Source organism: Gorilla gorilla, chromosome 16 (genome assembly GCF_029281585.2).
Source record: "Gorilla gorilla gorilla isolate KB3781 chromosome 16, NHGRI_mGorGor1-v2.1_pri, whole genome shotgun sequence".
Lineage (NCBI taxonomy): Eukaryota > Metazoa > Chordata > Mammalia > Primates > Hominidae > Gorilla > Gorilla gorilla.
In genome coordinates, this window is record NC_073240.2 from 102,630,135 (window position 1) to 102,657,540 (window position 27,406).

At 49.2% G+C, this 27,406-nt stretch overlaps 1 protein-coding gene across 4 annotated transcripts in view; it reads right to left on the bottom strand.

Annotated features, from left to right (window-relative positions):
- PCSK6 (proprotein convertase subtilisin/kexin type 6) overlaps positions 1-27,406 on the bottom strand; it is a 190,808-nt gene that overhangs the window by 63,045 nt on the left and 100,357 nt on the right. For all 4 annotated transcript variants that reach the window (XM_031002261.3, XM_031002258.3, XM_031002257.3 and 1 more), the window contains exons 9-13: positions 26,923-27,023; positions 21,808-21,911; positions 19,580-19,697; positions 7,349-7,537; positions 3,199-3,335 (exon numbers count right to left, since the gene is read on the bottom strand). In XM_031002261.3, the coding sequence (XP_030858121.1) occupies positions 3,199-3,335; positions 7,349-7,537; positions 19,580-19,697; positions 21,808-21,911; positions 26,923-27,023 (649 nt within the window). The remainder of the gene's footprint in view (positions 1-3,198; positions 3,336-7,348; positions 7,538-19,579; positions 19,698-21,807; positions 21,912-26,922; positions 27,024-27,406) is intronic.

A 27,406-nucleotide genomic window follows, 5' to 3' on the forward strand; every position in this document is an offset into this window, starting at 1 on the left:
GTGGATGGGAGTGGGCTGGGAGTGAGCCAGTGATGGCCATGGCAGGCAGCTTGTTCTTCCGGCTTTGCCATAAAGGGGAGCAGAGAAGTGGGTGGTGGCTGGAGGGGATGTGGACTCAGGGGAGAGGCATCAGTGCACGCATGTTGGCCTAATAGGAAGGGGAAAGAGAAGAATGCATGAGATGCATGAGAAAGGCTGCCTGCAGCGGCACAGTTACATGGGGGATTGACTGTCCCCTCGAAGCTGCCCTGGGACATGGGTAGGGCTTGCTGTATTCGGCTCATGATACAGAGTAAAGATCACAGGTCTAGAGTGGTGAATGGTGTGCCCGGTTTCCAGGGCTATGCCATGAGGACACAAGAGCAGTAGCCCCAGCCTCCACGTGCTCTCCTGCATACAGCACCAGCCTCCCAGGCAAGCAGGCCATGCAGGCTGGCACGAGAACTCTGCCTTGTGCCCACGAAGCAGTGAATGCTTGAGGATGCAGCTGGCATGAGGAGTCAACCTTGACTTTTAATACTCGGCCAATACACTTTGGGGCTTTTAAAAGAAAGAATTTAGGAGCTTCCACTATTAAAATGTGTAAATTTCAGGTCATTTAAAATTTTACATTTTTGTATTTTTAGGATTTGTTATAACACTTGTTTTTTTTTGAGACGGAGTCTCGCTCTGTCACCCAGGCTGGAGTGCAGTGGTGCAATCTCAGCTCACTGTAAGCTCCGCCTCCCAGGTTCAAGCCATTCTCCTGCCTCAGCCTCCCTAAGAGCTGGGACTACAGGTGCCTGCCACCTTGCCTGGCTAATTTTTTTTTTTTTTTGGATTTTTAGTAGAGATGGGGTTTCACCGTGTTAGCCAGGATGGTCTTGATCTCCTGACCTCGTGATCCACCCACCTCGGCCTCCCAAAGTGCTGGGATTACAGGCGTGAGCCACCGCGCCCAGCCAATGCTTTCTTAAAATAGTTATTTACTATTTTAAAACCAGAAAGAATACAACTGGGGGAGGCCCCAGATCCCTGTAGATGACTCGATGACTTAAAGTCAATTTTTCACATAAGGCAAGTCAACACTCTTCTTTTCTCCTAAAACTGTGCTATTCCAAATGGAATGGTTTTTTTTAATTTTGCTTTTGGATTGTTTATGGAGAACTGGAAAAGAACCAGGGCAGGGGAAGGTTCTCACGCACTCCCAGGGTGACCAAGAAGCAGACTGCATCTTCACAGAAAAGGGCACAGTGAACGACGGAACAGTGAAAGCAAACCTTGAGGAAACTCGCCCATAGAAAAGCAAGATCCCAGCACATTCTGTAAACGTTACTATGCATTCGACCCACAGAACAAAGACAGGTGTTTACAGACCTTTGTGGGTAACTACAAAATAAGATGTGCTGATTATTCCAGTTTTCTTTCCTGGTTGTAACCCCATTACCTAGATCAGAGTTTGGTACTTAATAAAGACTGGTTAAATAAATGATTGATCATTAAGTAAAAGGGATTAAAAAGGTACAAGAATTACCAGAGAAATAAACAATCCAAAAGAAAAATTAAGAAAACCATTCCATTTGCAATAGCATAAAAATAATAAAATACTTAGGAACAACTTTCACCAAGGAGGCGAAAGACTTATATACTCAACACTACAAAAAACACTGCTAAACAAAATTAAAGAAGAGCTAAATAAACAGAAAACTATCCCACGTTTATGGACTGGAAGACTTAATATTGTTAATGTGGAAATATTCCCCAAAATGATCTACATATCCAATCTCTACCAGAATTCCAACTACCTTTTAAAAAAGAAATGAACAAGCTTATCTTCAAATTCATATGGAATTACATGGGACCCAAAATAGCCAAAACAATCTTGAGCAAGAACCACGAAGTTGGAGGACTCGCACTTTCTGATTTCAAAACTTACTACAAAGCTACAGTGATCAAAACAATATGGTACTGACTCCAAGATAGATATATAGACCAATGGAACATCGAGAGTGTGGAAATGAACCTCTCTTCTGTGGTCAGTTGATTTGCAACAGAAGTCTCAAGATCACCTAATGGGTAAAGAATGTATTTTTCAACAAGTGGTGCTGGAACAAGTGGGTACAAAAGAATGAGTTTGGACCCCTACTTCACACCATATACAAAAATAATTCAAAATGGATCAAAGACCTACATGTAAGAGCTGTAACACTCTTAAAAGGAAACACAGGAGTAAATCTCTGTGACTTTGGGTTAGGCAATGGTTTCTCAGGTATGACACCAAGAGCACAAGCAACAGAAGAAAAAATAAACTGAATTTCATCAGAATTTAAAACTTTTGTGCATCAAGGTGCACCATCAGGTAACTGAAGAACCACAGATACCACTTCACACCTACTAGAACGCTTATAATTTTTTAAAAAGCAGAGAATATTAAGTGTTAACAAGAATGTGAAGGAGCTGGACCTTTCATATATTGCTGGCAGGAATGTAAAAGGGTGCAGCCAATGTGGAAGACAGTTTGGCTCTTCCTCAAAACGTTCAACACAGAGTTACCATATGACCTGACAATTCCAATCTTAGGTATACACCCACGAGAAACAAAACATAGGTCCACATAAAAACTTGTACATGAATCCTCATAGCTGTACTGTTTGTAACAGCTAAAAGGCAGAAACAACCCAAACGTCCATCACAGGTGAATGAATGAACAAAATGTGATCAATCCATACAATGGAATATCGTTCAGCCATACGAGTAATGGCGTTTTGATGCATACGACAATATGGAAAAACTTTGAAAACATCATGCTAAGTGAAAGAAGCCAGACACAAAAGGCCAGGTGTTGTATTATTTCATCTATATGAAATGTCCAGGAGAGGCAAATCCAAAGAAACGGTAAGTGGATTAGAGGTTGCCAGGAGCTGGGAGGGGAGGAGGGAATGGGGAGTGGCTGCTTCATGGGTATGGGGTTTCTTTTAGTGGGGATGAAAACATTCTGGAATTAGATAGTGGTGACGGTTACACGACATCGTGAATGTACTAAAAGCCACTGAACTGTCCACTTAAAAATAATTAAAATGGTGAATTTTCTGTTATGGGAATTCTACCTCTAAAACACAAAACAAAGAATTATCAGAGACTCCGTAGTTAAATAAGGCCCAGAGGTAAAAAGAGGCTTGAGATACAAAAGCTGTCATGAGATTCCCAAGAGCCACTGACCTTGCTTCTCCGGGTTGCGGACCTGGGATGGCAGATCTTGGATTTCCAAGGTCCACTGCCCTTCAGCCTTTTCTCCCCAGCAGTGGACAGTCATGAATTCCCAGTTTGTAAACCCTTCATTGGAAAGATCCAGCAACCTGCAATTGGAGATGTGGTGTCAGAAAATGAAGGTGCTGGTACTGAGTGGCTGGGCGGAGGGACTGGCACAAGGAGGGCTCTCAGGGGACTGTATGATCTGGCTGGACCGTACCCCCAGGGTAGCAGGGGTCTGGCCCCAGCCAACGCGAGGGCAAAGGGCACAGTGAAATGTGACTGTCTTTAAGCTCTTACACAGACTGTCTCCTCCATCACCTCCTTGAACCTCCCTAACATTCTGAGAGGAAGGCAGGCAGGCAGGCAGGTTTCATATAACCCAGTGAAAGATGTTTACAAGCTCACCAACAAAAGCCCCCAGTCCCGACAATTTCCTGCAGAAGGTGGTTGGCTCCTTCCCACCCAGCAACAATCTTACAGAGACCATAACTCCAGTGCCTGGATGCACGAAAGCAGACAGGGGCGGGGGTCCCCCTGGGGTACCTTCACTGAAGCCCAGAGAGTGCTCACTAAGGACGCCTTTTGAAAGTGCTTGTTTGTGGAAGAATGAAACTTCCATGTTTGACTTCAAGCCAGCTGTGTGCACTGTTCTCTGGGAGACACAAATAAGGAAAGAGGAGCAGCTACTCAAGCTTGTGGGGAAAGTTCTGTCCCTTCACCTCCAGGGCTGATCCAGTCTCAACAGGGGCATTTGGGGGAGATGACAATGGCAGGGTTGGTTGCTTTTCAGTGGAAATGGGAGGGGCCCGTGGAGAGCCGGGGGGAGGAGACAGCTCCCCCACCCCCAGCAGTACCCTCCTTGCAAGTCCTGATGAGCCTCCCTTTACCCTTCCCGACTCGAAGGCCTTTCCCAGCTGTACCCTTGAGCCCCCGGGCCTTCTGCCTCACACTTGGTTCAGGCAGAAACAGGAAGCAACTAATCAACATCCAATCTCTTCCTGCACCCGGTGCCATCCTCAGAAGTGACTCTGTATTGGAATCAATTCCAGGTTTTTTCCTCTTATTCTTTCTTCACAGTCTAATTTTCTATCTCGATTTTGGAATAAACATTTTTTTTAACATAGGGATCTTTATTGTTCATCAGAAATTGAAATACATAAGTTCTGAATGATGTAAGATTCAATTTCCAATCCGGGGGTTCTCTGAACACTCAATGTAGGAAAATGTTCATCTAGGGAACATTCTTTGCAATGGAGAAGAGTGAGGGGAAGCATCCTGTGCTTTCTTCTAAGAAATGGCAAAGGTCAAGGCTGATTTTCACGCTCAATGCCAAGCTGAACCCAACACACTGGGGACAGAACAAGGACAAACTGTCTTTTAAGGGCTGAGGTGCTGAGGCACATCAATGGTTTCTTAGTGAAGAAACTGGCAACCTGATAAAGCTGCTAAATTAAGTAAGATGTGCAGTAGGATAGGAGGTCATTGATCCTAAAACACAAATTCTTGATACAATCACAAAATCTGCCTTGGAAAAAAACCAAAGTCCCAAGACTCAGATGACAGCTGGAGTAGCCTCAGGGTAGTTTTTTTTGTTTGTTTTTTGTTTTTGAGACAGACTCTCTTTCTGTCGCCCAGGCTGGAGTGCAGAGGCGTGACCTCAGCTCACTGCAACCTCCGCCTCCTGGGTTCAAGTGATTCTCTTGCCTCAGCCTCCCAAGTAGCTGGGATCACAGGTGCGTGCCACCACGCCCAGCTAATTTTTGTACTTTTAGTAGAGACAGGAGTTGGCCAGGTTGGTCTCGAACTCCTGACCTCAGGTGATCCACCCACGTTGGCCCCTCAAAGTGCTGGGACTACAGGTGTGAGCCACCCTTCCTGGGTAGTTTTTAAAAATGCCTGATGGCACAAGGACAGCACTACCCAGCCAAGGGGTGGCTCCCAATAGGCCTGGCAGGACCTGCCCTCTATTATCCCAAGGGCGCAACACTGGGCAGCAGCAGGAGGAGGAAAGTTTCCAGGGAAGGGAAACCGGGCCCTAGGGGAGCGGGAGAGGGGAGGCTGGGGCACCGGAAGGTTCTTGTGGGTCAGGTAGCCGGACGTAAGCAGGACATGTAGGGCAACCAGGCCCCTGTGCCAGGGATGATGCCAAACATTTTTATCTACATATATTATCACACTCAAGTCTTGTAACAGTCCTAATGTTTATGGATAAGTGAAGTGGCATTTTCAGAGATGAGGAATAAAGAGAGGCAAAGGGACTGGCTCCTGGGAGCCCAGCCAGGAGTGGAAGAGCAGGGTGGGGGCCGACTCTGCAGGGTCACTGCCACCCGCCTGCCTGCCACCTGCTGCCCCAGCCTCAAAGCCTCACCACAGGCTCTCGGTCAACCTGGGCCACCACCTGGGCCTGCACCCAGCTCTGGCTCTGAGTCAGGGGTCACAAACCTGGGTGCCACTCGGTGTGCGGCTGGAGTGAACGGAGAGCCCGTTGCTGGCCTCAGGGCTGCCAGCACGGAAAACATGGAGCACATGGACACACACTCGCCCACCTGCTCAGCTCCGGCCCAGTGCACACAGGAACACAGGGCTGGTGTCAGACACCCTCCAACTTTCCAAGAAATGCCAGAAATGAGGACTTTTAAAATCTTTAAGGTTAAAAAAATAAAATAAAAAACACCACGGGGAGCAACATAGATAGCATCAAAAGCTGCAGCTCGTCCGCTGACACCGAACTGCTCGTGCCCGTGTGGCCTCCCACAGGCAGAGGCACAGCACGGCCGGGCCTCCCGGCAGGAGGGAGGGGTGCCCCTGTGACGCTCGTGCTATGAAAGGAGAATGTGGGATGGGCTGAGCTTAGTGCCAGGGTCTGCCTCAGGGTTGACTCCAGTGCACCGAGGACAAAGCTGGTGCCAGGCCCACCACCTGCTGCCACCGCTCCAGCTTGCCTGCTGCAGAGAGACCAGGCTGCTGGGCAGTGCTGTGGGGGGCACAGCACAGGCCCCAACCCTCTGGACAATGGCCCTGTCTGCCTTGCATTGCTGCTGAGTCAATTACCCTGTCTCATACAAAGTCGGGGGGAGGGGAAGGGTTAAGCAAAGGGCAACCCCCAACTTCTGCCTGGTTCCATCTGAGAGCCTTTGCTAGCCCCTGTTTCTGAATCTCTGCAGCTCCCTATAGCCCACACAAGGGCCACAGCCTCAGGCAGGTCACCAAAGGAGTCAAGTGGGCCCAGAGTGGGCAAGGGGACCACACCCCAGAAGACAGAGCAGGCCTGGTCCTGGGGGGCTTCCTGCAGATGATGTGGGCACGGTGCCCGTCCTGGTTTTTGAGAGAAGCTGGAAATGCTGATTTGTCCATGAAATCTCTTTTCTCTCTCTACCTCTTAGCTAGAAAGAGACAGAAAGGTACCAGAATACCCTGGCCCCTCTTAAGTTCCCATAAACACCTTCATTCTAATTACCTGTAAGTCATATATTTGCATCCATGTATTTCCCCTTGTTTCTAAGTTTGTTAAAGAAATGACTCCATAGCCTCCCAAAAACCATGTACGAAGCTTTGGAACTCCCAGCCCCTGAGCGCAAGAGAAGTTGGCAGACAGCAGCCTGGGAGCACCTTCCCCACATACCACCCGAGCCTGTCTGTATTCCCGGGACAGGCCCCTGCTGGTGCAGGTTCTGCAGGGCAGCCCACGACTGGGTGGGAGAGCTGGCGAGGGGACAAACAGTGCTCCCTGTGGTACACATGCTCGATTCAAAAGCCAATTGAATAGGATTAAATGACCTTTAATGCACTTCTAAGCAAAGAAGGCATAGCCAGAATTCCACAAATCCCTCCGCTAAACAACAAAAAACAAAACAACGACTCTTTTGTCACTTCTCTCTGAAAAGGAAAGTTTTCCAGGACCTTTTGGAAGGCAAGGTTTCAGGGAGTAACTTTTAAGGTTTTTGGGGCCTACATGCAAGGGTCTCCAAGAGAAAGGAAGCTGCTGGCAGAACCAGTGGGAGCCTCCAATGCCAGAGGGCCTTGCAGAGACACTGTGGGCCCAAGACTGGACAGAAGCTCTTGTGCAGGGTCAATCTCAGTGAGCCCAGCCCCCATCCCCACGCCTGCCTCGCCTCACCTCTTTGCCAGAAGTTGAGACTTGGTTCCCGAGGGAGAAACCAGGTAGATCTGGAGGTCTCCTCGGCGTGGGTGTGAGATGGAGGTGCGAACCACCACGTGCTCCAAGTAGACCACCCGCTGGTCCGAGTGCTCCGCGCAGGCGCTGGTCAGGGCCGTAGTCCGCAGCACCTGCACTAAGGGGATGCTCCTGGGGGAGAAGGGAGGGCTCAGCACTTGGCACCGGAAGCATGAAGTCTCACCCACACAGCCAGGAGCTCCGGCGCCCGTCCACTCTATCCCCACTGCAGCCTCAGGGCCCCGGGGACCCCGGGGAGCCGCAGCAGCCTCTGATTGCCTCACGCGGATGCTCCACTGTGAACTTTATCACCCGTCCTGAAGACGTTTATGCCTCTGGAATTTGCTTACAGAGATTCGAAAGACAGTTCGGCTGGGCACCGTGGCTCACGCCTCTGATCCCAGCTCTCTGGGAGGCCGAGGCACCACCTGCTGCCACCGCTCCAACTTGCCTGCAGTGGAGAGACCAGGCTGCTGGGCAGTGCCGTGGGGGGCACAGCACAGGCCCCAACCCTCTGGACGATGGCCCTGTCCGCCTTGCATTGCTGCTGAGTCAATTACTCTGTCTTATACAAAGTGGGGGGAGGGGGAGGGCAGATCACAAGGTCAGGAGTTTGAGACCAGCCTGGCCAATACGGTGAAACCCTGTCTACTAAAAATACAAAAATTAGCTGGGCATGGTGGCGGGTGTCTGTAATCCCAGCTACTCAGGAGCCTGAGGCAGGAGAATCTCTTGAACCCGGGAGGCGGAGGTTGCAGTGAGCCGAGATCGCACCACTGCACTCCAGCCTGGTGACAGAGCGAGACTCCAACTCAAAAATAAAATAAAATAAAATAAAAGATGGGTTCTTGGGCAGACTTGGGTGAATGTCCCCAGGGATGGGCTCCCTTTGGTGACCAGAAGGCGGCTTCTCCTCGGTGGCATTTGGCCAGCTCATTTCTCAGTTGCCCTAGTACGACCTCCATGGTGACAGGTACACTAAAAGGCCAGACCTCACCACACTGCAATATGTGCATGTAAGAAACCTGTCCTTGGACCCCCTAAATATATAAAAATAATTAAACATTTTAACAAACAAATAAATAAAAAATCCCACTACTTTGTTCCGAAGTCTAGCATTGAAAATAGAAGTCACAATGCTAAATAACAGCAATCAGCAAACATTTCCCAAGCTGACTGTGCACTGAGCATAAGGCACTGGCCTGAGAATTTCCAAGGATTAACCCATTTAATCCAGAGGGAAATTAAGGACTGCACCCAAGGTGTAGCTAATGGGGAGAGGAGCTGGGAGTTGGGGCCCCAGAGCCCACGCCTCCGCCTCCAGGCCTCGCTGCCTCGAATGGAAGCTCGCGTGGACCCACAGTCAAGGACACAGCTCGGAGTTCGGAGGCGGCCCTCTCATGCTGATCGAGGGTGCCAAGCTTGTGTGCTCCCAAATCTCCTGCAGAAAGCAGGGTCCCCTCACTTTCCTGCCCTGTAATGGAAATGGACGATGGTTCCCTTTACAAACTCAGGGCAGCGTTACCATATGGGATGGAGTCTGAGGGTAAAAACAAAGCTTCAATCATTCAAGACTCCTTCCTGCTAGAATTTTCTGACACACTCCCCAGACCAAGCAGATACAAAATCTGTACCCCAAGGCCGTTCCTGTGTCCACGCTGGACCACCCTGCCAATTCCAGGCCGGACCATCCTGCCAATTCCAGGCCGGACCACCCTGCCAATTCCAGGCCACTAGGGTTCATGCCTCTTTGAACTCAGCCTCCGACCCACCCCAGTGATCTGCAGCTGAAGAAACAGGGCATTCTTCAGTGTGGACCCACCACCGCTCAGCAGCACATGAATAACTCCCCACCACACGACTGGTGCTTGGCTTATTACGGGGAGCGCTTTTCCCATTACGCCTGGACTCTCCTCCTGGGAGGCGTGAGGCGTTCTGCTCAGAGCCTCTCAGGAGTTACATTGCTTGGCTCTACTGGGCCCTGAGTCATAAAAAACAATCAAAACAGTTATAAACAGTGATGTAATTCCCTCGGAGACTCTGTAAATATTTGAAAACACGCTTTGCATGCACCATAAATTGATCTAGAGATGCTGACTTCCTTCATTGCCTTCTCCCAAGCTTTACTGCTAGTGTTTACTGGCCAGCAGCCCCCGCTGCGGTAGATGCCAAACACAACAGAAGGCTCTGGAGAGTTCCAGGTCCCGCAGGGCCCATGTGTCTCTCCAGGTGAGTGTCCCCCATCCCCCACCTTCACCCCACACTGAGAATGCAAGGTGGGTGCGTTAGGGAGAAGCAAGGTGTGGAGATGGAGAAACATCTATGCCGGCAGACTTACTCAGTGCTCCCCTGGGGCTTCAAAATGTAGCTCCCAGTCAACCCCAAAAACCAGGAACAACCCTACACTCTCACACTTCAACACCTTTCCAGTGCTGAATAGCAAGATCAAGGGGAAACAGACACAAAAGCCTTAACCAAGTTGAAGACACAGTCCCCACACTCCAACCAATTGCTCATCGGTAGGGGAAGTGATCAATCTGCTCTAGAAATAGACCTGGAATCCTTGTGAAGAAGCTTTAATCCCATTGATAAGGCACAGGGATGAGAGAACGGGAGCAAGGTAATTACAAGTGAAAGACAACCAAGCCCCACCCCTCACCTGCCCCGCCACTCTGAGCCCCACCCACAGAGCGAACACCTAGAAAAAAAAAATCATTTCAGAGTATGAAAGTCTCTTGCATCTGACTTTTTTATTCCTGCTAAGGGACTCCAGCCGCTGCATAAAGAAGGCTGGGTTGGGTGTGATCCTCCACCAGCCCCGCTGCTGCTGCCTGCAGGGAGGCTGGCTGGGGGCGGGAGCACCCAGCTCCTGCAGGAGTTAATGGCCTCACTTCGTTTGGTTTTCAAAGCCAAGCCCTTAGCTTCACCTGGGGGCTAGGAGCCCAGCGGCCTCCTGGAACAAGGCTAACTGTAACAATTAGTTTTTATGTGAAATCTCTTAACTGCTAAATCACTCAGTTACAGGCCACCAGGACTCCTCATTCCTGTAAGTTCTGGGGCAGCGCAGGAGCCCAGGACAGCTACTATAGGAGGGCACGCTGCCACCTTCCTGACATGCAGTTAGCTCCCCACACATTTTATTTCTGTGGTTGCTATTGAAACCATTAACCTAACATCCCCAATTAGAGTGCTTTTATTAAGAAGAGAAATAAAAGACGAGGCTTCAAAATGTTTCATGATCGTTGTGCTCAAATTTTTCTGTATTTCAGATGGAAACTCCAGGAAGAAAATAAGGAAGCCATCTATCAAAAGTCATCACTTTAAAAAATTAACTCCAAGACAGAAAGTAGAACAGTCAATGAAAAAAACAGAAGTGGTTCTCCACCCTACAGTTATTTCTAAGGTAACAATGAAAATGCAAGTTGACTGCCAAGTAATTTATCTTTCAAGTTAAACAATGTGCAGAGATTATCACTGTCACGTGAATACACCTACATTGTACTTTAATGCTGAAAACTGATTTAGAAAGATCTTAAAGTCCCCAAAGTAACTGAAAAGTGTCTTCTGCTACTAACTTCTGAAATTGTGGTCTATGTACATAAAGCCATCTTCTGAGGACCCTAAGGGAGTCCACGGAGTTAAATGATCCTGCAAAACCTGCCTGGAGACCGAGCATTGTTGAAGCCAGGGAGACGGCCAGACTTGGAAAAGATCTCTAATGACAGCAAATGCCACATGCCACGCAGCCACATTTCAACGTTAATTACTCTGGTACTTCAGATGTTCTCCATTCATCCCAAATGCTCTCCAACCGCTCCCTTCTCCTGAGGAGGTGAAGGCCCTCCAACCGCTCCCTTCTCCTGAGGAGGTGAAGGCCCTCCAGCCGCTCCCTTCTCCTGAGGAGGTGAAGGCCCTCCAGCCGCTCCCTTCTCCTGAGGAGGTGAAGGCCCTCCAGCCGCTCCCTTCTCCTGAGGAGGTGAAGGCCCTCCAGCCGCTCCCTTCTCCTGAGGAGGTGAAGGCCCTCCAGACGCTCCCTTCTCCTGAGGAGGTGAAGGCCCTCCAGCCGCTCCCTTCTCCTGAGGAGGTGAAGGCCCTCCAGCCGCTCCCTTCTCCTGAGGAGGTGAAGGCCCTCCAGCCGCTCCCTTCTCCTGAGGAGGTGAAGGCCCTCCAGCCGCTCCCTTCTCCTGAGGAGGTGAAGGCCCTCCAGCCGCTCCCTTCTCCTGAGGAGGTGAAGGCCCTCCAGACGCTCCCTTCTCCTGAGGAGGTGAAGGCTCTCCAGCCGCTCCCTTCTCCTGAGGAGGTGAAGGCCCACCAACAGTAGCCACCCTGCTGACTCCCTAGGAACTCCAGACCACAGATACGTTGGCCTCCTCCTATTTTTTTTTCCAATGCATAATACTATCTAATAGCAAAAATAAATATTTTCAAGTAACCGAGTGCCAGGGGAAGCAGGAAGGCGGGCCACAGGCTGAGACCCTCCTCCTGAAGCTTTCCACTTTTCCAGTTCTACCTGGGAAGCTACTCCGTGTCAGTATTTCTCACTCCCTCCTTGAAGCCCTCTCCCCAGGCTGGCTTCCTGGACCAACCTGGATCCTTGCACAAAGCACTTGCTTTGTTCCTTACTGGGCCCATGAATGTTCTAGGGCCATGTTGAGAGACGCTCCAGAATCAGGAGCCAGCAGCATCCTGCCAGCTGCTGTGCTGACACCTGGCTTGGGGAGGAGAGGCTAAAGAACTGAGGCCCATTACAGCAGAAGGTCATCCAGGAAACCCTTTCACAGACCCGCTAACGGGAGTGAGTGGAGTGGCAAGAGTTAATTGGGACAGACTTGCTAAATTAAGCAATAGGAAAACAGCAGGTCTGTCGGAGGGCACAGAGTGCCCGTGTGAAGGTGGCAAGAGGCTTCTAGGTCACTTCTCAGACCTGTGTTCCAGGATGCACGCTCTCAACAAGACCGTCTTTAGGCTCTGAGGTAAGCTGCTTCATTCATCTGTGTTCATATGAGTTCCTTATTCATATGAGTTCAGACTGAGAATTTTCCTCACATGAAATTACTTTTTTTTTGAGATGGAGTCTCACTCTGTCCCCAGGCTGGAGTGCACTGGTGCTATCTCAGCTTATGGTAACCTCTGCCTCCCGGGTTCAAGCAATTCTCCCGCCTCAGACTCCTGAGTAGCTGGGACTACAGGCATGCGCCACCACGCCTGGCCAATTTTTGTATTTTTAGTAGAGATGGGGTTTCCCCATGTTGGCCAGGCTGGTCTCAAACTCCTGACCTCAGGTGATCCACCCGCCTCGGCCTCCCAAACTGTGGAGATTACAGGCGTGAGCCACGGCGCCCGGCCAAAATTACTTTTGATGATCAAACCATAGCACATCACTTAGGTGAGAAATAAAATTTAACCTGAAAAAAAAAGCTAATCCGGTACATTAACTTACACAATGCCGTCCACAGTTAATTGGGTCAGAAGGTGCTTTAATACGTAATGCTTAAATTTATAGCACACTTTTTCCTCTACGTTAAATGAGGGGACTGAATTAGCTGGCTTTAAAGATGCCTTCCAGTTCTAACAGTCTACAATTCAACCTGAAGGGGAGTAAAAGAGAAAGTAAAATATACAGCCAATCCTCATTATTCACATATGCTGTATCTGCATATTCACCTAGTGGCTGACATTTATTTGTATCCCCCAAACTAACACCTGCGGCAGTTTGGTGTCACGTGTAGATGTGTGCAGAGTGGTAACACAATGAGTCCCCCAACTCCCAGCTGAGGTCAAACAAGGCAACACCGCCTGTTGGTGCAGCTCTCATGCCGTAAATAAGTGTCCATTTCTGGCCAGGCGCGGTGGCTCACGGCCGCAATCCCAGCACTTTGAGAGGCTGAGGTGGGCAGATCACTTGAGGTCAGGAGTTCGAGACCAGCCTGGCCAACATGGCGAGAGCCCGTCTCTACTAAAAATACAAAATTAGCCAGGTGTGGTGGCAGGTGCCTATCATCCCAGCTACTCAGGAGGCTGAGGCAAGACCACTGCTTGAACCTGGGAGGCGGAGGTGGCAGTGAGCCGAGATCGCGCCACTGCACTCCAGCCTGGGTAACAGAGTGAGACTCCATCTCAAATAAAATCAAGTGTCTGTTTCACAGGGTATTTAGTGCCACATTTTTCACATTTTTGTGCTGTTTTTTGTTTTTTAGAGACAGGGTCTCACTCTGTCACCCAGGCTGGAGTGCAGTGGTGCAATCCTAGCTCACTGGAGCCTTGACCTCCTGGGCTCAAGCGATCCTCCCACCTCAGCCTCCCAAGTAGCTAGGACTACAGGTGCAAACCACCATGCCTGGCTCTGTGCTTTTCTGTTAGTGAATTCACTGTTTGAAATGGCCCCAAGTGCAGTGCTGAAGCACTGTCTAGTGTCAAATAGCATGAGAAAGCAGAGACCTGCCTTAAGGAGAAAACACACGTGTAAGACAAGCTTGGTTCCGGCAACGAGCACTAGTGCTGTCAGCTGAGAGTCTAAAGTGAATGAATCAATGATCTATGTTAAATAAGCTGTCTTTAAACCCATACACATAAAACTTGGTCTGTATTGACAGGCTGGCAAAAATGTGACCGGAGGCTCACAGGAACTTAACCCTGTATCTCTCCTAGGAATAATGCTTCAGTGTTCGTGGTGACTTTGTGGAACAGTACCACGAATAGGGAGAATCAACTGTATTCAAATTCCAAATCCTAATTTTAGAAATAAGTAGCCTTTACAATTTGGGGAGAACAAGTTTGCTTCAAAACTAAGCCAGGAAGGGAAAGGGCTGCAAGAACATAACCAGCTGGTTAAGTTTGCTCGCAGCTACAAGGGGTAGCAGCAGGCAGGAAAAGTGTTGTGGGTCCACTGTGGTTACCCCCAGGGCGGGACTGCACAGCACCCCACAGATCTTCTGAGGACACCCAGGCACGCTCTGTATAACAACAGCCCAAGAGGAGAAACCAGAAGTAAGGGCCTCCTGTGGTACCCAGGCATACACAGAGGTCAAATGCCCTGGAGGGAGAGGCTGGGTAAGGTGAGGAGGGGACGGGAGGGTGGCAGACACCTGCATAGTTCTGAGACAGCCCGTAGAAAACAAGGGCTCTTGGCTTCCTAAAAAGACGTCACATCAGGCTGTGCGCTTGAGCACAGTAGGGAGCTGGGCTGACCTGCGTCTGATCCGCACGGCACTCCACCAGGCCGCTGGGCTCCTGGCCTCACCTGCTTGCCCAGCTGACCTGCCGCAGATGAGCCGCCAGCAGCTGTGCTCTTAGGCACTGGCACCTGGCCAAGGCCGGAGGACGCTCTGGGCAGCCAGGGTCAGGTACTTTATCATCCCTGGAGGTGGTGCGCCCAGCTAGCTCCCGGCACGGAGGTCACAGAGGTGAGGTCTAACGGGTGCGCAGGTCGCTGTAATTGGCTCAGCACTGCCTGAGCTCCTACCTAGGGGGGCAACAAGGTGGACTCTGGAGACAAGCAGCCTGCGGGAGCAGCTCAACCCCGCAGCACCCCACCTCTGGGCCTAAGTTCCTAACTCCTTTGTGCCTCCGTTTCTTCCTCCATAAAATGCGGATAAAGATAGAACTCCAACCTCACGTGTTTATTGGGGATTTTTATATAAAGTGCTTAGAGCAATGCCCGGCACACAGTAAGTGCCTTTATAATCACAATCCATTCTCTCTCATCCACAGCCATATGTCTTTATAAATAGAGTTGTTTTAAAATGACCACCATACGCAGTCTAGTTTCACGAAATTCCAGAAAAGCAGGTGATATGCGGCCAATCCAGAGTTAATTCCTGAACATCTATAAAAAGATTATCTGCTCTACAGATAATCCTTGATAGTCAAAGCAACACATTGGCTTTTGGGTCTGAAGTATCTTGTGTGGGTGTGGGTGTGTGTGAGTTCATTAAAAGACAGGCCAAGCTAAACTGTAAGCTCTGTCTGGACAGTAACCTTCCAAACCAGCAGAAACTAAAGACGTGCAGGTAAGTTATTGCTTTGTGTTGGTTTAAAAGACCCTGTTGTGGTGGGTGTTCCCAGCACTGAGGTGGGAGTCATGCATGTCATAAACTGTTTCCCACAAGCCTGCATTTTCAAAGCAGCGACAGAAGCACTGGCTAGAAAAATCAAGAGTCAAATAGAATATTTAATAGCTGGGCCTCTATTTCATTCGTTGGAATAATACTAAGCTTAATTTTCTTTTTCATTTGAAGAAAAGATATAAAAATATCAACTTTATCTTTCTATTTAATACACACAGATTTTAAAATCATTTTGCACACACAGATGCCCCTGGTCATGATCCCATGTACCTTCGTTTAACTGACAAAGGTTCTAAACAGATGGAAACCGTTTGTGCCCAGGAGTAGGTCAACGTGCCTCTCTACGGTGTGACGATCACAACAGAGGCCCAGGCAAGGCTGGCACTTTTCATCCAGTGCTATCCTGGAGGACTCCAGCAAGTCACTCTCCTTTGCTAACAGTAGCTGCCATTCAGTTTAAATGATTTCCTCTTGCCTCTGCATTTAGCTTACTTCCTGAAAGCCGCCTATGATGGGCCCTACCCCGTGTGGGCTCCTGGAGAGGTGGCTCAGACATCACTACCTCAGTTCTGGGGCTCACACTGCTCTAGGGCAGGGTAAACACCAGGCAGTAAAGAGACTGCCCAGCACGATCCCGTGGTGCCTTGGAGCAGGGGGCCTGGCTCCTTGATTCTCACCCAGGCCCAGCCCTACCTGAGGTCCCCTCTCTCCTGATGTTCGCTACCCTTCCACAGATGACTTCTTATCTTTCGGGTGGATCCAGACAGACAGGCTCAAACCCCCCAGTCCCCAGATGTGCAGTGTCCAGGTGAGAAATGCCAACGTATCACTGGGGGTCCCCTCTTGGCTAGTCCTTTTCACACCACAGATGGCCTTTTTTCAAGTGACGGAGCTGCCTCCTGAAGGGGACTGCGTCTGGTGGGTCTGGCATCACTGCCCCAGCTCCTTCCTCTGCAGCCCGCATTGTGCTGTGCTGGTGGCCTTTCTGCGCCTTTGGGCCTGAGCATGACTCGGGCAGGCAAAGGCTGTGATGCCAGCCACTGGGGCAGCGTTGGAGACAGCAGCTCCGCAGGGGGACACCATGGGTGACGGGGCACAAGCTCTGTGCAGTCATTCGGGGCACTGGATGCAATGCTAGTTTGGGAGCACAGGCTGGGTGCACAGGAGGGACGTGCAGAAGGGGTGGCCCATTTGACTCTTCTTGTCAGTCACTGCCATGAGGACAGTCTCCCTGAACCATGACCGTATCCCAGCCCAGGGCTGGGGGTAGACAGAGGTTTCCTACCCCTGCCCATGACCAGAGGGGTGGACGTATGAACACCCCAGCCCCTCTCCCTCAGGACCATGTGTGACGTTACCATAGACCTGACAGGTGTGGACACATGCCCCAGCTAGAGGACTCCTGTGCTTAACATCCAGTGAACATAGCTGTCTGACCTTTGGTCACACCAGGGTAGCATCCTTTCCTGTTCAAGAGAAAAGACAGTCACCATATCCCACGCAGTGCACACGGATGCACACGAGATGGGTGTATAAAGAAGCATACACACACTCTGTCTTCCCTCTTGCTCTGCTCTTCACCATGGGAAGCAGCTGAGGGCAGGTTCAGGACATTCAGGAAGTCCTAGGATTCCACCGTGAGAGGAAGAAATCAGAATGAGGCCAAGAGAGTAGACAGCTGGACCCAGAAATGTGCACGGAGAGGGGGCAGTTAGAAGAAGACGGGAAAATGGCTGTGTGGGAACACTTCCTTTTCATTTTCGGCCACGTGATCCTAGCAGCTGGGAACCCCGATGGGGAAAACTCGCATAGCTGTGGGGATACTCGCAGCTCAGACGCAGATGACCCCGACAGGCAGGCAGGCTCAGTGGCAGAGCTGGCTGGAGCTCCCTGCCAGGAGGGGAGACCCACAGGTGGACGTGAGGCATGGAACTCTGCTTGGTAACACCACTCTCTCTGGAGGCCCTTATGTCCTCTGCAACAACCATGTTACAGAGTTAAGCAAGTGATTTGATAAGCAAGTGGTGTGAGACGGTAGGCTGGCTGAATATCCCAGAAAGAGCCTGAAACCGCTAAAGGTAAAGATGACTTTTCTTTAGAAACAGAAGTCTGATTCTTCTCCTCTTGGAGTTTGGAGGGTCCTTACTTTCCTCAAAGGACAGGAACAATGTTACACTGTATGTTACGGTGGGTTCCCTCAACCTGTGCTGTCTAGACTCCGTGTGCTTTCACTTAAAAAACAAAATAAAATAAAAATAAAAACAACCACTCGCCACCTAGGCACCACTCTGCCATCTTAAAACGATTTCTGGCAGGAGAAGAATGCTTCATTCAGGAGCCGCCCTGACGGGGACACGAGCGGAGGCGCCGGGGCAGAGGGCAGCCCCCAGGTCAGGAACCAGACCCAGGAGCCCACCTCCCTCACCTAGCCTCTGAGGGTCCAGGCTGCAGGCGTTTTCCAGCAAAGACAGAGAAGGCAAAAACCTCCTTTATCTCAGAGACTCTCCCACGTTGTTTCAAATTTGACAGTCTAAGGCTCCTCAGAGAAACTGACGCCTTAAGAAGTCAAGACTGAGGCTTGTCAGGTGTCCGGCCGACCTGTCGGGGCCTGGAGTGACCACTCAGCGGTCAGTGTGCAATTAGCCACGGGAGAAAAAGGTAATTTTTCAAAAGATCCTTCTGTGGCTATTCATCCAGCTGCTCAGCCAACACACACTCTCCGCATTCCTACCATATGCGAGCCCTCCACCAGACACATTTTTCTCAACTATTTGTGGCAAAAGAGTGTATTACAAGAGTAGAGGCATATTCAAGGAAGAGCATCTAAAGAGAGTGATCTGTATTTGTTGATAAAGAAAATATATCACTTTTAGTCATCACATTGCTTCTTTTTCAAACACGTTTTCCAAAGGGAACAAGTAGTTATGGGAAAAACACACTCCGTTCTGTATCAGATACAAGGCCCAGAGAAACACCGTTCTCCTTAAAAACAACTGCGATGGCAGAACTGGAATAATCTGATTTCCTCTCCTAGTGGGCTAGGGTTCTTGCTTTCTGATTTACTTTATGGCTGATTTTTTTTTTAATAAAAATTTTGGCCAGCCACGGTGGCTCACGTCTGTAATCCCAGCACTTTGGGAGGCCAAGGCGGGTGGATCACCTGAGGTCAAGAGTTTGAGACCAGCCTGGCCAACATGGTGAAACCCCGTCTCTACTAAAAATACAAAAAAATTAGCTGGGCATGGTGGTGGGTGCCTGTAATCCCAGCTACTCGGGAGGCTGAGGCAGGAGGATGGCTTGAACCCAGGAGGCAGAGGTTGCAGTGAGCCGGGGTCATGCCACTGCACTCCAGCCTGGGCAACAAGAGCAAAACTCGGTCTCAATCAATCAATCAATCAATCAGTGAACAAATATAACAGATTTAGAAACACTTACTCCAAAGAGCAGTTCTGGGTGTGCGCTGCTCACGGGAGAGAGATGAAGCCAGGGCCCTTCTGCTCAAGCCTTGTTAAAAAAATCCCAGTGCTTAAGCCTTAAGAAGGTTGTACGGGGCCAGATAAAAGCCACACAAAGCTGCTATGCACTGTGAATAATAAGCAGTACCCCACAACCTGCAACAGAGAAGGGGCTGACCCAGCTGCTCCTGCTCAGGCCTGGTGGATTCACACTGCAGACTCCCAGGGCCGGTTAGGCTGGGCTGGGGCTACAGCTCCAATCTCCAGCAGGTGGTGACAGAAAGGACACCTGCAGCTACTCCCCATTTCACCTTCTGGGAGGAGCAGATTCCTGACTTGGGCTGACATGCTAAACACGGGTAAGAATTTCCAACACTAGGCTGAGCGGTTCAGGCTGAGGAACTGATCCCCTACCATGGAGCAATCTGCTACAAAAGGGGAAGAGGCCTCAAAACAGTGGTGGCTTAAGAAGTGACTCCTTTCCCAGCCGTACCATCCACAAGAGAAAACGCAGACATGTGCAGGCATGCATCGTGCACACGCACGTGTGCACAGAATGCGTGTGTGAACACCTCCCCCAGCCACACCTTACAACAGAGTCAGCTCCAAACCCACGTGCCTGAGAAGTCACCGATGCCACAGCAGAGCCTTACCTGGGTCTCTTGTCCAAGGCGGCCACACACATGTGCTGCGATGGCACTGCTGTCCACTTCTTTGCCTCCACAACGAGAGCTTCTGCGTCCACCAAACCAAATCCATAGAAATGGCTAACTGAAAAGACAGGCCCTTCAGAGCCAGGATCTCCTGCCTCTCCCAGGAAGGGAGCAAGGCTGGCTCTTGCATCTGCCGGGCCCCATGCAGGACAGATGGACCGTAAGACTCGAGGTCTCCTGGGGACCCCAGGCTGTAGGACGGGTCCCCCTGAGGGCTGCTCAAAGGTCCCAGCTGCCTCTCTCTCTCTGAACCCAACTCCTTCTGCTAAATTTAGGAGTGTGGGTCAGGAAACACATCCCGCTTTGGTACAGAGTAGAAGTGCTGAGAAGGTCTAGGACTTTCTTTTTTTGAGACAAAGACAGGTTCCTTTACATTAAAAGGGCTTGTCAGCATCTATGCTCCCTGAATCTAAGACCAGACAAGAGAAACAAAATCTGAGACCTCTTGGTTCACACAATTACCACGTGCCCGAAATGCAATAACACAAGGCTGTACTCATCTTTTTTGCCATTTTCTTTCCCTGCTGAGTTCCCAGAGCATTCCGGGAAAACAGCACAGCACAGAGACAGGCTTGCGAACTGGCCCGGTCCAGTATTTAATTTGGCCAGGGCAGGAGACTTTCAAAGTTTAATTTAAGAGGCAAGGTCAAGAACTTCATACAATCTATTCTCCTATTTAATTAGGCCAGAATTAAAATGTGGGTCAGCTCTTGTTACAGCACACCACTACCACCGACATTCCTGCAAAACAAAGATGAAATAGCCCAATCGATGGCCTCCTTATTAAAAGGAATGTCCCTCGGCACTTAGGGTAACTATGCTTGAGCTATATTTTAGACAGTAGTATCAGACTTAGTGTCAAATTAGTTAGACCTGAGCTTCAGAAAAGGTTAAAAAAAAATTCCTCCCTAACATAAATACTACGGCCAAATGAAATATTTTTCAGTATACCTGATAAGAAGTCAGGCAAACAGGTCGGGCACAGTGGCTCACACCTGTAATCCCAGCACTTTGGGAGGCCAAGGCAGGTGGATCACAAGGTCAGGAGTTCGAGACCAGCCTGGGCAACACGGTGAAACCCCGTCTCCACTAAAAATACAAAAATTAGCTGGGCGTGGTAGCAGGCACCTGTAATCCCAGCTACTCGGGAGGGATTACTTGAAGGAAAATCGTTTGAACACAGGAGGCAAAGGTTGCAGTGAGCCGAGATTGTGCCATTGCACTCCAGCTTGGGCAACAAGACGAGACTCTGTCTCAAAAAAAAAAAAAAAAAAAAAAAAGAAGTCAGGCAAACAAAGCCAGTAGCACTGTCCTAAAATTACCTGCTTCAAAGGCCGCAGACAGCCAGCTTAACGAAGCCCTGACCATGGGTTGATTTCATGGTACCTAGGTCTGTACCAGGCTGGGCTGAGAGTAGAGGCCCCACTGTCCTATGATTTACTTTTATAACATAGGGACTGGCCAAAAGAAGTTTTACAGTTAGAAAGTAACTTACAAAACTATCTCAATGTCCTCATTGTACAGATGAGGAAACTGAAGGCAAGTTTCAAAATCACAGAGCTACTCAGGGCTAAGGATGCAAGCTGCCCTTAGGTGGCACACAAACATTTATTTTAATAATTATGGATTTGTTTTAATGCACATTAGAAAAAATACATAACTACATATCAAACCTATGATTAACTAGATGTAGTACAGTTTCCTTTTAAAATACATTTTTTTATGTCAAAAAAAAGTAGTGGGGGCAGTAATTTTTTTTTTTTAAGAGATGGAGTCCTGCTGTGTTGTCCAGGCTAGACTCAAGTTCCTGGGCTCAAGCAATCCTCCTGCCTCAACTTCCCTAGTAGCTGCGACTATAGGCACACGTCATTGCTCCTGGCTTAAAGAGAACTCTGAGTGAATATTGGTGTAGGTGGTGTCTCGGTGTGGCCAAAGTTATAGAGTATAGGGGACCCTAGACTCTTGTGACCTGAGGGTTCTTCCGTAATGTCACTGTGAGCTTCCGGGATACTTTTCTTAAATAGCTGCACATGCGTTTTAAATTCTTGTGACACACAATTAATAATAACAACTAATGCTATTTGTAGAGTCCTTTTAAGGAATTCATGACACCCCTTCCTACACATTCCAGGGCCACCCAATGGTCCACCAGAACGCCACTGCCGCACCTTTATGACCCGCGCCGTTCACTTTCCAGTCGCTCGCTTTCAGGTGGGCCGGCCGGGATGTCTTCACTAGCAGGTGCTGGACGTCCCTCCAGGTTAACTGGCTGCTGCAATGACACAACACACCCTAGAGTCCACACAGCTCAACAACGGCAGCCACACAGGCCACTCAGAGGCAGGGGGTCGGCAGCCAACCCACGTCCGAACTCGAGCAAGCCCCTCAGGCTAAGGACTGCATTCCTTGGCAAGGGTTTATTTCACCACCTCTTTGTAAACAAGTTTCCGGCACCTAAATCCTGAGGGAAAAAAGGTTCAATGGATGACCCAAAATTCATAAGCATTAAAGCCTAGCCTTGCTGCCAAGCTCTGCCTGAGTTTGCCCAGAGCCATATGGGAAATTCTGAAAATACGAGACACTTAACATAATAGTAAATGTTTAGTAAATACTTGCGGTTATTCTTCATCCTAAGCAAATACAACAGTGCATAAGAGTACGTTCGAACCACCAGTGGCCGAGATTCCATCCTGTGTGGACCCACTGGCTGTAGATTGTAATTCAAGATTTTATATATGATTCTAAATTTGCAAAATATTCTTTTTGGGGAAGTAGAAACATTTCATCAAAAGAATACAACATGCCACTAATGTAACTAAATACACAGATGATTTTTTTAAATTTCTAAGACACATTTGCTCACCCCTGCTTTCTGTGTGTAAGACAGGGTCTCACCCTGTTGCCCAGGCTGGAGTGCGGTGGTGTGATCTTGGCTCACTGCAACCCCGACCTCCTGGGCTCAAGCAGTCTTCCTACCTCAGCCTCCCAAGTGGCTAAGACTACAGGTGTGCACCACCACACCCAGCTAATTTTTACATTTTTTGTAGAGACGAGGTCTTGCTATACCGCCCGGGCTGGTCTTGAATTCCTGGGTTCAAGCAATCCTCCTGCATTGGCTTCCCAAAGTGTCAGGATTACAGGTGTGAGCCACCACACCTGGCCCACTTTTTCTTTTTTTTTTTTCTTTAACACCTCTGAAATCCAGATCCATCTTATGATCTGATACCTCTTATAAGCCCCTCTGCCCACAGCAACCAGGAACGGGTTACATTGCCTGGAGGTGCTGAACTTGGTCCTGTCTATTCACAGTGTCATTTCCAGGTCTAAATAACCCTCAGCCTAAAAGAACTCTTCAATAGTTACAAAAATTCTAAGAGATATGGATGTATTGTATAATGGCAGCACTTCTGGTTTCTGTGGTACATAAAAAGGTGCATCTTACAACTTTATGGCATCTTGGATTCGATGAAATATAGTATTTTTCATACTATCTGTACACAGAGAATAGTATAAAATAAGAGCATTGTTCCTTCCTTCTAATCAGTATTAAATGCTATGCAATCTGGATATTTGAACATACAAGCTTTCTGCAAGGCTGCCTTAAAACATGGTAAAGATAACACCTACATGTGAATCGGTAATGAAAGGAATACATTTTCGCCCTATCAAACAGCTGAGTGAAAAGAAAGATGTATGGGCTCATGGTTCCGGCCGCCATTTGACAGATAAATATTTATAGATCTTTTATTCCTTTTTTAGTCAGTTAAATTGATGCCTACCTAGGACTTCCTATTCAATCAGAAAATTAACCAAGAATAAACGAACATCTCTCGAGTCCAAGACTCTCACTCCCTAATATCACAAACACATACTCTTTCTTTCCAGACCATCTTCCCAGGGCTCGTTGGGATGCAGGTGACCAGAAGCACAAGCCCCAGGCTTGTCTCGGTGCGTGTTTACTAGGAACGCACGCCGTGCCACAGGTGCTGCCTCAGGGAATGTGACCCTAGGAACACGGACTAAGTAAAATCGGGGAAGCTGCTGCACCTGAGGGGGCCTGGGGACGCGGAAGAGAGAGAGCTGAAGTACCCAGCTGCCCCGCCCTCCCCAGTGGCGCCTGCTGGGAGGTCACAGGCGTCTCTCCAGTGGCCCACTCTGTGTGTGGGTGTGCAAAGACGTACAGAACACAAACTTTCCCATTTCAACCATTTGTAAAGGTACAGCTCAGTAGCATTAAGGACATTCACATTGCTCTGGTACCGCCACACCCACCTCCAGAACTTTTCACCACCCCCAGACTGAAACTCTGTCCCACGGGACACTCAGTCCCCATCGCTCCTTCTGCAGCCCCTGGCAGCCACCATGCTACTTTCTGTCTCTATGAGTTTGATGGCTCCAGGTCTCCGTGTAAGTGGAACCACTCAGGGTTTGTCTTATTTCCCTTAGCACAACGTCCTTGAGGGACCTGATCATAATCTGTACCCGAATCTCCTTCCTTTCAAGGCTGAATGATATTCCACGTGTGTACAGAGCACACTTCGCTGATCTCTTCGTCCATCATGGACACTCGGATTGCTCCCGCCGTTCAGCTGTTGTGAACCATGCTGCCATGAACATGGCTGGGCCGGTATCTACCCGAGTCCCTGCTTTCAATCCTGGATATCACCCACAAGTGGGATTGCTGATCGTCTGGGGAGTCTGTTTAATTTTTTCAAGGACGCGCTATACTGTTTCGTATGGCGGTTGCTCTGCACACTCCCACCCTCTGCCCCCTCTTTGCCTGTTTTCCTACGAGAAGCTCACCCATGGCTTAAGTCTTGGGTATACTCCTTCCCTGGGCTCACACTCTCTAGGCTCCAGCCTTGGCCTCCCCTGACTTCTCCAATGTGTTCTTGCTGCTCCTGGCTGGTCACTGGCTTCCTCACCGTCTCTCCCCGTCCGTGTCCAGTGGCTCAGTCTCCAGGCCTTTCCCTACCAGGCACACCTGCTCTCCTCCTGCATCCACTGGCCTTCCTGCGGCCCACACGCCAACCTCACTGTTAGGGGAGGGTTCTGAGGCCTCGAGTAGCCCATGGCCGTGCACCCTGGTAGAGAGGTCACAGGTGCAGGCTTTGGAGTTTAGACAAGTGCTGACACGGCCACACCCCATGCTGCCCGTGCAACCTGGCAAGTTACTGCTGTGTGTCAGCAGGGTGTACTCGAAGACGGCTACAGCCAGCCCTCCTGGAAATCTTGAGTTGAGGTGCCGGGATGACTTTTGGAGTGGAGGACAGAATGGGTCCAGGGAGTGAGAAAGTTAGGAACCATTTTCTTATGAAGAAATCTATTTTATTTTTGACTCTAGCAACAAAATCACAAACATAACCGCACGGAAAATATGTCTAAGAGAGGATGTTGAAAATGTTTTTTGATGAAGAACGGATGTTTGAAAAGTACCAAGACTGTCCCAAAATCATGGGACTCCCTTTAGAGAATTCCAACACGTATGTGTCTTCCTTCATTCTGGCCCCACGTTGTCTGGGGGCCCTCCCCAGACTCTCAGGGAGCATCTCCACCCAGAACCATCTGGCTTTGCCCCAGTTCCTTCCACAGCAGTAGTGAACAGAGAGAGAAGGTGGCCTGGGGCCAACCTGCACAGGCGAGAGCTATCCCAGGCTGCAGGTCTGCTCAACACAGGTTTTCAAATTCCCAGACATCAACTGTTCCTTCCTTGACCAATCCTGTAAGTGTCAAGTGCTCTAGACTGACATTGTTCCAAACGATGTTTGCCTGATCCGTCCCCTGTATGTGTCTGAGGAAGAGCTAAAATGATGAGGAAGATGACCGTCTGAGCTTTCACGTGCCCACTGACCAAGTTTAAGGGGACAACGCGCCCCGGAGCAGGGTTTGTTTTCCATTTAGCTCTTTGCATGTTTCCAATAAGGAATGGAGGAAAATACAGCGCAAGGAAGGGTAAAGTATGCCAATGTGAGTTTCCACACAAGCAACTCATTATGAAGAATTTTTAAAAAGAGCCTCAGGACACAGAAGCTAACATTTTGGCCTGGAAATTAAAAATATCAAACTGTTCCTTTGTTACATTGGTAGCATTTGAGTGTTACGCTCAGTTTGTCTTGTGCAAATCCACATGCAAACACACGTAATTACAAGCATTGAGGCATCCCAACCATTCTTTTTGAGTTATTTGAAAACTCATCTACAACAGATGACTACTGCAGAGGGCTGGTTTGTTCTCTGCCAGTTTTGGTGACTAAAGTACAATTCGGTTTTGACTCTATGACTGCATGTGCGGTTAACTTGCTTTTCTTTCTGAACCAACAACACATACACAACCCAAGAGTTTTTCTTGACTGTTAATTTATAAATGAAAGTTCCTAAAAGGAAGCCAGCGCAACCTAAAGTGTGGTTTTGGTGTGAGGTGCAGAATCAGAGGCAGGCCTTGGACTCTGGCCCAGCCAGCCCCCGTGTCCTACAAAGGGCAGGAGACTCGGGCTTTAAGAAAGGAAGAAACCACTTCACGCCCATCAGGATGGCCTAAAAAAAGGAAGGAAATTTTGATACGTTCTACAAACGGGTGAACCTTAAAGACATTATGTGAAGTGAAATAAGCCAGGCACAAAAGGACAAATCCTGTGTGATTCCACTTACATGAGGCACCTAAAGTAATGAAATTCATAGAGACAGAAAGTAGAATGGTGGTTGCCAGAGGCTAGGGCGGGGGGTCAATGGGGCGTGTTATAGGCTGAACTATGTCCCCTCCAAAATGTATTCATCGAAGTCTTAGGCCCCAGTACCTCAGAATATGATTATATTTGGAGATAAGGCCTTTAAAAAGCTAATTAACATAAAATGAGATTATTAGGGTGGGCCCTAATCCAATACGACCAGTGTCCTTATAAAAAGAGGGCCCAGCAGAAGGGGAGAAGTCAGCTTTCTGCAAGCCAAGAAGACACCAACCCTGCTGACACCTTGATCCAGGAATTCCAGGCTCCAGAACTTTGAGAAACTAAATTTCTGTTGTTTGAGCTGCCCAGTCCGTGGGACTCTGTTACGGCAGCCTGAGCTGACTAACCTGGGCAGCTGCTGTTTAACGGGCAGAGGGTTCCGGCCTGGGAAGAAGACGAAGCTCTGGGAGAGGGATGGTGGTGCAGGTGCACGACTGACTGAATGTGCTTAATGCCGCTGAGCTGTCCACTTCAATAGGGTGAAAATGGCCAATGTCATGTGTATTTTACCACAATCTAAACATTTTTTTTTTTAGAAAAAGTTAAGTGGGAACTTACTTTGCTTCTAGAGCCAAGGCGATGATGCCCGCCACCATGGGGGCAGAGACTGAGGTCCCAGTGTGGCCATCGGTACAGCGCTGACGCAGATCCGTGGTGACCTGGGGGAGAGGGAAGCACAGTGAGGCAGTGATGGCAGACAGGCTAACTCACTCTCTGGAGAAGGCTGGGCTACTTCAGGTGCCACTAACTGGCAAGCATGACGCTGGGTCTCGGGAACAAATAAGGTGTTAGGCAAATGCATCTCGGCAACCACAGGTTTCCACAACATCTGGTGCTCCCTGCTAAATCACTTTGTAGGAAGACAGGCAGGGGCAAGAAGGCCAGCTGGGAGCACAGACCGTATGCTTTGATAATAATAGATCAGCTGGTTCCCTCTCTACTGCAGAAGCGCATGTGGAAAAAATGGTAAAACAACATGAAACCAAGACGCACCCCACAAGCCCTCCTCCCTGGGTCTGCTGGACTTGGTGGCCTGTCACCA